General features: G+C 37.9%; 1 protein-coding gene across 1 annotated transcript in view; it reads right to left on the minus strand.

The window, feature by feature from the left end:
* Nucleotides 1–10,100, minus strand: part of LOC104270308 — a gene marked incomplete at its 3' end in the record, with an annotated part of 44,402 nt that extends 34,302 nt beyond the window's left edge. Inside the window, exon 1 of the mRNA XM_009864631.1 lies at nucleotides 10,061–10,100. Within this exon, the coding sequence (XP_009862933.1) occupies nucleotides 10,061–10,100 (40 nt within the window). The remainder of the gene's footprint in view (nucleotides 1–10,060) is intronic.
* Nucleotides 10,101–11,892: the final 1,792 nt, after the last annotated feature.

The raw sequence follows: 11,892 nt of genomic DNA on the forward strand, positions 1-11,892 counted from the left end.
CTGTGCAGGTCTCCGGCTGCAATGAATGCCTGAGCCTGGCACTTGAACTGGACAGAACCAGAGACAACACTTGTGTGCCATGTGAGCAAATAAACGACCTGCTTACGCAAGTGGTTGAGCTGAGGGAGGAGGTAAAGAGGTTGAGAAGCATTAGGGAGTGCAAAAGTGGAATAGATTGGTGGAGCAAGGCCCTGAGACAAAGAGCAGAAAGATGCTCAAAAAGAACTGAAGGATCCCCTCCCCTTCTGTCACCATGCAAAAGGAGGGGACCTAAGGGAAAAGAGGGAGTGGAGAGAGGTCCCTCATAGGAGAGGCAAACAAAAACTCTCCCACCCATCTCCCTCACCTTCCTAGTTGCCCTCGCTTAATAGGTATGGGTCTTTGGGACTTGAGGACCAAGTGGATGGAGGTGGAGATGAAGATCCACTCGGTGAGTTGCCCAGGGCTTATCTCGCACTCCCACACTTTAGAACTCCCTCGATTGAAAAGAAAAGAAGGGTAATTGTAGTAGGAGACTCTCTTTTGAGGGGAACAGTGGGCCTCATACGTCAACCAGACCCAACCCACAGGGAAGTCTGCTGCCTCCCTGGCGCTTGGGTCAGGGATGTGAAGTCGCATGTTACATGTCACTGTATGCAATGATAGATAGCTAACCAAACAATGGGAAAGAAATTCTTCTTTAAAGACAGAGTCATAAATTTCTGCTTCTGAAAACCTTTCAATTTTGTGTGAGGATAAATGACTAAATATGCCAGTGCACTAACACACCCATGAGTTGGCTGCAAAAATGCAGACATCCTCCCGTCTTTCTGGAAGACAATCCAGGGAGGCTAAGAAATGTTTGTATTTATTTCACAACAGATACTTTGGAATGTTTACATTGTCAATTTTCAGGAACGTCTCTGTTTTTTCAAGTTGTCTTCAGAAAAGCCAGCTAAACCTGCCAGCTGATCTCAGTGGAAAGAATGAGCTTAAAGCCAAATACAAGGCTTTAAAGGACACGGAAGCAAGATCTGGGACTTTTATTTATCTGTAGTTTTGGATATGAGGCAGTGCTTATCAGTTCCAGATAAAAATCAATATTGTCTTAGAAGAGTTACATATGTGAGTATGCTAAGAGTATCAAACTCATATTTAGAGGTGTCTTATGTAAGATCTGCAGGTTGGTGCATATATTTATGAAAATGGGAACAAGAGCTCCATAAGCTAATTGTGATACTTGAGGTTCCAGTTATATTTCATTAAGCTGAAATTGAGCAAATGCTTTTATTTCTAGGAATACCCTCAATTAAACCTAAGGAAGAGGCTACACACTTGATGCCCTCCCCTTCTTCTTCCCCTTCCTTTATCCTTTCCCTCTCCTCTTTCCTTTTTCCTTTTTGACCTTCACAGTTGTTTTTCCAAAATACTCTCCTTTGTTATACTATGTTTGTTGTTCCCCAGAAGTTTCACTTTCACTTCACTTTTTTCCCTATCCTATCGTCAGTAATAAAATAGTTAATCTCCATACCGGAAATGTGATTGGTAAGCTTCATTGCTAAAATGCTGTTAAAATTTTTTTGCAGATCAAGAATGGCTAACTATTTTACTTCAGCCTCTCTTTATGTTTGATGGAGAATTATACAGCTGTATGCATTTTAGATTACTCTTTAAAGAAAATTTGGATTTTACTGAATGTTGAATGCACTTTACACACCAGGAATATATTAGTACATACAGTGTTTAAGCCTTTTTTAAAGGAAGAATAATAGGCAAGGCTGTAATCAGTTAGCATTAGATTTGAGTTATGATGGCTTCGCACATAAGGTTAGCATGGGATGGAGGAGTAGAAAGTGAGAAGTGTGTTGAACAGTATCAAAAGAAAAAGAGGAAACACTGCAAGAGGGGTGCTGGTGTACTACAGAGATAGAAAGTATTGTGAATCAGTTCAAATCAAAATTATATTCATTCAAGTTTCTCCTCATAGTTGTAATGTATGTTTTTGTCAGGTTTTGTCATGACAGAAGATCATATGACTTTGCAGAATAAATTCTAGGTCTGAAATGATCACTAGTTCTACTAATATTCAAATAAAATTCAGTGGCATGGGACCATCTGAAAGCACTGAAGGCAGTGTTTTCTCTGCATGCAGGGATTGTGGGAAATGATCTAGTACCTTCTAAAACTTAATAATCTGATCATGCAGCCACAAAGCCATCAGTAGAGATAGTCACAGGTCACAGTTTCTCACAGTGATTTGATTACACATTTTGCTGTGTGGTCCAAGACATAAGACCTCGATGAACAAAGTGATTAAGCTGAGTGTGGTAGTGGTTTTAAAAAAAAATTATTATAATCAAAGTTATAATTTAGAGGGTTGTTCGCACTGTTCATTTTTGATTATGAAAAAATTATCATGTAGATGTCAATTTTTAATATTTATGTATTATTGATTTTAATAATATATGCAGTGTGTTAAATTGTTGGTATATTTAATTTTGAAGTAAATACTGGAAAGAATTTTTATGATGCAAAAGATTTTGTTGTCTTTACTACATTTCCATATGTTAACTTATACTTTCTCCTCTGAGGTTTATCACATCAGAAGAGAAACTAGTTCTTTGCACTCATCTTTTCACATCATCATGGTCTATTTTTGGTTTGTTGGTCTGTTGTGATTTAACCCCAGCCAGCCACAAAGCACCACACAGCTGCTTGCTCACTCCCCTCCCAGCAGGATTTTAAGGAAGAGGATTGGAAGGGTAAAAGTGAGAGAACTCCTGAGTTAAGAACAATTTAATAATTAAAATATAATATTGATAAAATATAAGAATTACAAAATCGTAATGAAAAGGAAAATTATAAAAAGAGAGAAGTAAACCCCAATGAAGACAAGTGATGCACAACACAACACTTACCATCAACTGACCAATGTCCAGCTTATCCCTGAGTGGCAGCTCCTGACTAATTTTCCTGCTAGTTTATATGCTGAACACGATGCTGTATGGTCTGGGATATCCCTTTGGGTCAGCTCTCCCAGCTGTGTCCACTCTCATTTTTTTGTGCAACCCCAGCCTGCTTGCAGGCAGGGCCATGCGAGGAGCAGAAAAGGCCTTGATTGCGTGCGAGCACTGCTCAGCAATAACTAAAATAACTAAAACAATTAAGCCCCTGAATTATTGTCACTGTTTCCAGCTTCACACTATCTACTATGACAAAAATTAACTCTGCCTCAGACAAAACCAACACATAGTCCTACAGCTGAAATGTAATAGCAGAATTAGGAATTTCATGACCTTCAATTCCATTCACATGAGTAGGTCCATTGGCTTGAGTAAGGATAAGCTATACACATCAAGACTGCAGGGTAGGACCCTGCATTAGGGACTTTTCTGTCCACCACTGGGTACTAGATGAACACTAGTTGGATCAGTTTAGATAAGAACAGAAGCACTCAGCAGTTCACTGGATGAAAGCCAACATCCACTGACACACTGCTCTGTGTGACAGGTTATTCTTACTACAAGCAGCGGTGCTTGGGTTAGCTCAAGCTTCTTAATTATGAGTGAAAAATCACTCTACATCGTAACAATAGTTAAAGCTCTGTCTAGAAAGAGTTCATTTTCACTGTGATAAACGTCTATGCTATTATTTCTTTCAGAATAATGCAGGTGATGACATAATGTGATAATAAAGGCATCAAAATATTTTTATTAACATATGCCTCTGGGATCATCTTATGCAGGAAAACTTGAAAATTCTCTTTGGAAATAAAATTGAAGATATGGGAGTTTAGTTATTAGTTATTTCAATTTTATATATTTTAATTCTTCTAAACAAGCATGTTCAGTGAACCTACACAGTAATGATGAGAGACTGGCAAAAAAGGCAGATTAAAAAAAGGAAAGGAAAATACGAGAAAATATTTAATAACGTTGAATTGGAATGGTGTGGTGCCACAAAGCATTTGCAAAATAATGTACTTTCAGGATAATATCAATTGTTCTTTTAGATGGTAAATCTCTTTTTTACAATTTCAGTATCACGTTAGAGAAGGCATGACTATAGATCTAGCCAGTAGCAGTTCTTGCAATAATTCCCCTGACTCCTATACCATTCACAGATTGTAGAAAAGTGGTATAACAGAATACCCAAACAAGCCTTTCTCAAACACAAACCTTCTACTGCTCTTTCCTTCTGTATTTCGACAGTTGTGTATAAGAGCCTAGCAGTTCCATAGAGAAAGTAGGCAAAAAGGAGTAGTCACCAATTTACTTCTTATTTACCTAATTCAGGTATGTCTTACACTAAGTTCCTTCTGGTTTTGCCTTCTTCTACAAAGATGCTCCAAATATATCAAGCTCCCACTATTACCTTATTTAAACAATCTCTGAACACTCATTTTAGCAGTACTGTTGCCAAATAATGTGTTTTATGCCAAACACATTTAAAAAAAGGGATATGTTATCTAAAATGTCTGACTTAGTAGTGTTTCTTACTCTGTTCCTCAGCTGGCATGTATCTTATTTTCATCCATTTATAGTTTCATCTATATATTTTCCAGAAAAGACTGGTCTTTGTAAGTGTCTTTCCAGACAGCTAGAACAGAGGAAGCACACGGCCATTTACAGGGGCTGTAACAGGATCCTAAAGCATTTTACAAAATTAATTAAAACATGAATTATATGACTGCAAAGAATCACCTTCTGTTCAAAGGTAACTCAGTAGCTATTTGGCAGTATCCACTTAGCTATCAGAATAGCATATCCAAATGAAACACTTAGAAAAGCATGGGTAAGTGAAATTAATCCGTAACAGGTACTGTACTAGGACTCAGTGATCAACAATTTTATCTCATGAAATGTGACTTTTAATCACATCGAATCAGGATCTTCCTTTTTAGATCATGAAAAGATAACATTAACACCTGTCAATAATACACCTGCAGTTCTGATTCTCAAGGAAGGTTACTGTCTAAACAACTAAGAACATCACTTATGCCACAAAAGAACTGATTCAGGAAATACAAACCCCATATAACTACATTTAGCATTATTTTGGACTCCTCTACAAGCAACAAATAACACTAGACAAAGTGTTAAATAGTTTTTGAACAATCTTTTTCATAGGACTATTGGGTGTACTACCCTCACCATTATGTTAGAGTTGTCTCCCTGCAGGCAGGGTGCTCTTCACGTTAGTTTTTAGAAAGACTAATAAAGTAGCAAAATTATTATAACTGAGAACTGTGAATGCAAGTGCCAGAAAATTCATAGTAAAATAGTTCAGCTATCATTGGCTGAAATGCACGAGCATTGTGCCTTTTGCCACAACAAGAAGAAATATTATGTTAGTAAGGATAAGCATTTATTTAATATTTTGGAGATGTTTCATTTCTACAACAACATTGTTCATTTCTATCCTCATTTAAAGATAAGCACGATTTTGCACTGCAACAAAATAGAGAACCAGTAGGTAGCCTGTGTGATATAAATGATCCATATAGGGATGATGATCATCACAGGATGATTTTCACACAAGTACTGTACAAGAAATATTTCAACCTACTGACCATTTTTTTTCCACACGTATCAGTTTAATGCAATATACATTCATGTATTTACTACCATGTATGGAAAAACATATCTTTAAAACTGACATAGAGAACATACGTTACTGCGCATTATATCTCTGTTAGATTAGATAAATGAATTTCATTTTCAGCACAAGTTCAGAAAAAAAAATATAAAAAACGCCATGAACTGACATTTCTGTTTATATTGTTGGACCTGTGGTCCTGTTTTAGACACCAAAGGAAAGCTAGTAATTTGAATGTCAGCGGTATTAGACCTTATCTTGTCAGTGAGTTTGTCATTCTGCTATTTAGTGTGCTGTCTTGTATTTTAGTCACTTTTGTTTCTGTTTTGGCATGCAATTCATGCTTTGTCATGTAATTCATGCTTTGTCACTATCGAACATAACAGTAGGTGAGTGGAATAGTCTTCAGATGTGATGGGGTAATTGCTCATAAAATTAGAGAAATCTCACTACAAAACATGAAGATTTCCAATAATGAAATACAATTTCTATGGTAAAAAATGTTTCTGTTAGTGAAGCACTACAACTCTTTGTGAAGCTGAACTACTGAACTTTTTTGAGCTTCAGAATTTTTCATCCATCAAAACAGAAACAATATAAACCCAAAATATTCGATTACACTTGAAACTCAGCTCAACAAAAGCAACCTGCACAACAGTTGTAGATTAACAATTTTCTTTGAAAATTAGGTAACTTTTTATTTTGAGAATGTATTTGACTACAAAATAAAAATTACAATTAAGAGAGAAAAATCTTTCATTTCTCATAGAATGTGACAAGAGAAAAAAACCCCAAAGGCGTATCCTAGCTTCCCAGATTTGATTTCCAGCATCTAAAATGGGGAAACTTGGATATCGTATTTTCTGACTATGGAGTTACCAGAGTCACCTTCTCCAGAAGAGTAATTCATACTGCATAATTTAGGAGTAAATTTGGTCTAGAATGGTCAAACTCGATGATACTTAATATTGCCTGGGCTCTTTCTTAGCAGGTGTGTTAAGAAAATGTTTACATTTCTTCACACAACTGGGAGAGCTCCAGTGTTAGAAGGTTTGTCTCCTTAGAAGAAAGTCCTTTACCAAAGGTAGGTCAGTATGCAGGATATGGTATGAGAAAAAACTACACTTCATGCTCACTTAAGTGCTGCAAACTGAGTTTGCAATCTTCTCTACTCAATATGCAATATGCCTTTTTAATTTAAAATTTTATAGTCTTAAAATTCCATTTCATATCTGAAATATTAGTTGCAGAAAGACAATACAAATAACAAACTGAAGTTCATTCAGGTAGGCTTCCACTTCCAAAATTGTATACTGCTGCCTGTATGCTAAAATAAGATGTCAGATATAGTCTTAGGAAACAAAATTCATCTTAGAAGTTCCTATCATTTAAGAAAACATTCTTATTTACTCACAATTAAAAATTTATTTGAAAGATCCCTTCTATTTAGGAAACAATCATTCTTATTTATTCAGAACACTAATCTATATACTGAAATTATTTAAACTGCATCTATCGTGTAAAAAAACTGCAGAAATCCCATACTTTATAAAAGCTGTAAGTTACAACAATTAGTAGCTACAGAATACTATATGGCAGGGTGTATTTTTTTTAAAAAAGTTTATACTTACTGTTACTTATGAGCCAATATTCATCTTCCTCAGATACTTGCTTGCTGTTGTGGACTCTCCATGAATAGTTTGCTTTTCTAAGCTAGCTGTCTTGCTAAGACTTAATAGGATAACAAGTCCAAACCACTTCTCTTTTTTTCAACTTACCCACTTCTGTACTGCTAACTCTAGTCAGCAATGATATGCTGTATACGTATATCCTTCCAATCACTGAAGCATTAAGTGACTACTAGTTATTTAACTCTTGACGGTTAGAGAAAATAAGAAAAAAACCATCTCAACTTACTGAGGCTTTACAAAATGTCAGCTTTGTCTGAAAAGTCTTAATCAATCAGATTACCTAATTAAAGATAAAAGGGAGCAATGTTGTTCACAGTCTTGCTCCACTTCTTCTTCTATTTCTGTCTCCTAAGCTCAGAATCTGATTAGTATATTTAATTCCATGAAGCATCATGACTGGTCTACCTTTAATCAGCTCGCTGACATCCACCTCTTTTTCCTTCACGTGTTGCAGAACTCAGGATAATAATTTACCAATTTGGCAATATTCCCACACAAAACACAAATATAAGGTTCATGCTATAGTATCAACACTGGAATGATTTAATTTTTCACGTTTACACATATCTAATATGAAACATGAGATAAAACAAGTATGCTTAGAGAGACCAATGCAAAGTTTGTAAGAATCTGACAATCAGTATCATTCTTACATGAGCTTACATGAGATGTCATTACATCACATGAGCTTACAGCTTGGTTAGTAGTATCAAACTTTTTTGTGTTTAAACATCTCATCTATCTTTTTCCACTTTATTTAATTACTATTTCTATTATCTGCAATTTATTATAAATCTAAAACCAGATAAAATACAGAATATTTACAAAGTATGTACTTAGTAGAAGTTAATTCTCAGTGTACAGACAAATTGGCAGAAAAGGCATCTCCAGAATTTTCTGCCTTGTACATCTACATCTTTTTGCTCCAGTATCATTGTAGAAGCACAGGAGAAGAGGCTATGAACAAAACACAGTGTGAACAAAGCCTTTCTATTTTTAGTGGTTTAAGAAATACTATTCTTTTAATGTACTGCATTAACTTAGTGGCAAGAAATAACCTGCTTGCAAAGCTGCAGCCTTTTGGATAAGGCAAACAAATCTTATTCACGTGTTGCCCTGACCAGAGAGCACTAAGAACCGCTACACAAAAGTTTAATCATTGCTAAACTTAATTTGGCACTTCTCTAAATGGCCTTTACTTGCCAGAAGTTATTAGAACTGAAAGATCACTAAAAAGTGACTGTCAGTCTCAGAAAGTGTTGATTTACTTTCCAAATTATGCTTTTTCTGCTTTTTTCATGCAGTAAAATTATTTTTTTATATTATTTATTAGCATCATAATTGCAGATATTGTTTATACAGATTTTAGATTAAAAAGATAGTCTGATTCCTAATACCAGTATTGATTATGGATACTTTCTTCTGTGTTTCACAGTCACAAACTCATCTCATTAGCAACCCACTGTAATTTCCTATATGAAGAAATAATATTAAGATGGGTCTCATATATCTATTTTTAGTTACTTCAATGTGATAAATTATTTTTCTTTATGCTATCTACATTTGTTCTTTGCTTTACCCTCCCTCTTCCACCTGCTCCTCACTCCTTCCTAGTTTATGTTTCTTAATGTGTAATAATCATAGTGCTAGGTAAAAAATCCTTCCATTGCTAAGCTTCCACCACGTTTGCATACTGTCCAATCTTCTAATTTACAGTTGCAAGAAAAAGTATGTGAACCTTTTGGAATTTCATAGTGTTCTGCATTAATTTGTCATAAAATGTGATCTAACCATCATCTAAGTCAAGAGTATTGACAAGCATATAGAATGTGCCTAGAATAATAACACAAAACTAATTCTGATCCTCCATGTCTTTACTGAACACACTCATTCAACATTCAAAATACCAGTGGGAAAAGTAAGTGAACCCTTGAGTTGACCCAGAAAACCTAATTGGAGTCAGATTAACATGGAATCTTGTTAAGAAAATTAGTTTGGAGGTGTGCACTATAGCTGTGTTGACTGATAAAAACCATGCAAAATTTTTGAGTTTGCTCCGCACAAGATGTATGCTTATGTGAGCCACGCCTCGCCCAAAAGAGCTTTCAGAGGATCCACGATCAAGAATTGTTGATTTACATAAAGATGGAAAGGGTTACAAAGTGCTTTCAAAGCCCTTAGAAATTCACCAGTCCACAGTTAGGCAAACGATCTACAAATAGAGACACTTTGGGACTGTGGCTACTCTGCCAAGAAGTGGGTGCCCAGTCAAAATGACCCCAAGAGCACAACGAAGACCCATCAGAGAGGTAAAGAAACAATCCCGAGTGACAGCTGAAGAGTTGAAGGCGTGAAGTTGGAACTGGCTAACATCTGTGTCCATGAGTCTAAGGAAGGGCACTGCATATCATCATGAAAACATCATCCCAACCGTAAACTGTGGTGGAGGAAAACACTGAAAGTGGGTGGAAAATACACCTGATCAACACATGGCTCAGAGACTGGTGCCACCATTGGAAATTTGGTTTCTTTGATCATGAGGAAGTTTACATAGCACTGGGTATGCTGGTGACAGATGGAATACATCTATCCCAAAGGGGGAAAAGGATCCTAGCACAGGAGTTGGCAAGGCTCATTAAGAGGGCTTTAAACTAGGCTCGAAGGGGATAAAACCAGGCTCCCTAGAAATGAGCCTAAGGACAGTCTTCAGTCTGCCATCCCACTTGAGGTGGAAAATGGTGTCATATGTGACAAACCCGGGACAGCTAGGGATAGGACTTGAGGTGACATACCGGTGTTGGAGACGACATCTACACCGCAGCTGAAGTGCATATATGCCAATGCCCAGAGCATGGGCAATAAACAGGAGGAATGAGAAGATATTGTACATCAGTGAAACCACGATATAACTGCCATCACAGAAACATGGTCAGATGATTCACAGAGTGTCACAATGAATGGCTACAGGCTCTTCAGAAGAGATAGGCAAGGAAAAAGAGGTGGTGGGGTAGCATTACATGTTAAAGGGTGCTTTGACTGCTTAGAATTCAATGTTGGACACGCCAAGGTGAAATGTTTATGGATAAGGATAAAGGAGGAGGCCACGTTCTAGTGGGAGTCTGCTACAGACCACCCAGCCAAGATAAAGATACTAATAAGACATTCTTTCAACATCTTAGAGATATCTCACGTTCACAAGCTTTTTTTCTCATGGAGGACTTCAACTTATCAGATGTCTGCTGGAAGTACAACACAGTAGAGAGAGAGCAGTCCAGGAGGTTTCTGGAATGTAGGGATGACAAGTTCCTGTTGCAGCTGGTCAGTGAGCTTACCAGGGGTAGAGCCCTGCTAGATCTACTGTTTTCAAACAGGAAAGGGCTGGTGGAAGATATGGCGATCAGAGCTCTCCTTGGCCACAGTGATCATGATATGACAGAATTTTCAATATGCAGTGAATTTGGGAGGGTCATCAGCAAAACCTCCACCCTGGACTTCCGGAGGGCTGACTTTTGGACTATTCAGGATGCTGGTTCAAAGGTTCAAAGAAGCTCTTGGGAATCAGCGTTTAAAAACAAAGGGGCCCAGAAGGCTGGACTTACTTTAAGAATGAAATTATGAAGGCACAGGAGCAGGCTGTCCCTATGGGCCAAAAAATGAGCCGTTGGGGAAGAAGAGCAATGTGGTTGAGCAGGAAGCTTTTGCAAGAACCTGGGGGAAAAAAAATAGTGTATCAACTCTGCAATAAGGGGCAGGTGAATCAGGAAGCGTTTAAGGATGTTGTAAGGTCATGCAGAAAGAGAATTAGAGAAGCGAAAGCTCAGTTAGAACTTAATTTGACCATCTCTGTAAAGGATAACAAAAAGTGCTTTTATAAATACATTAATAACAAAAGGAGGGTAAGGGAAAATCTCCGTTCCACATTGGGTGAGAGGGGGAACGTAGTAACAGAAGACAAGGAAAAAGCTGAGATACCTTCTTTGTCTCAGTCTTTAACAAGAAGACTGGCTTCCTCAGGGCAACTGAGCTCCTGAGTTGGTAGACAGGGATGAAGAACTGAGTACCTCGTGTAATCTAGGAGTTAGTGACCTACTGTGCCACTTAGATCCCAACAAGTCCATGGGTCCAAAGGGGGTTCATCCCAGGGTGCTAAGGGAGCTGCCAGAAGAACTGGCTAAGCTGCTCTCTATCATTTATCATCAATCTTGGGCGAGTGGGGAGGTACCAGATGACTGGAAGTTGGCCAATGTGATGCCCATCCATAAGAAGGGCCAGAAGGAGAACCCAGGGAACTACAGGCCTGTCAGCCTGACCTTGGTACCTGGCAAGGTTATGGAGCAGATCACCCTGAGTGTCATCAAGGGGCATGTAGAAGACAACCAAGGGATCAGGCACAGCCTGACCAACCTCATCTCCTTCTATGACTGGCTGACCCTTCTAGTGGATGAGGGGAAGGCTGTGGATGTGGGCTACCTTTATTTTTCAGCAAAGGCTTTGACACAGTCTCCCACAGCACCCTACTAGAAAAGCTGGCAGCCCACAGCTTGGATGGATGTACCCTTCACTGAGAAAAAAAACGGTTGGATGGCTGGGCCCAGAGTGGTGGTGAACAGTGCTGCATCCAGTT

The sequence above is a fragment of the Apaloderma vittatum genome, unplaced genomic scaffold, assembly GCF_000703405.1.
Source record: "Apaloderma vittatum isolate BGI_N311 unplaced genomic scaffold, ASM70340v1 scaffold990, whole genome shotgun sequence".
Classification (NCBI taxonomy): Eukaryota; Metazoa; Chordata; class Aves; order Trogoniformes; family Trogonidae; genus Apaloderma; species Apaloderma vittatum.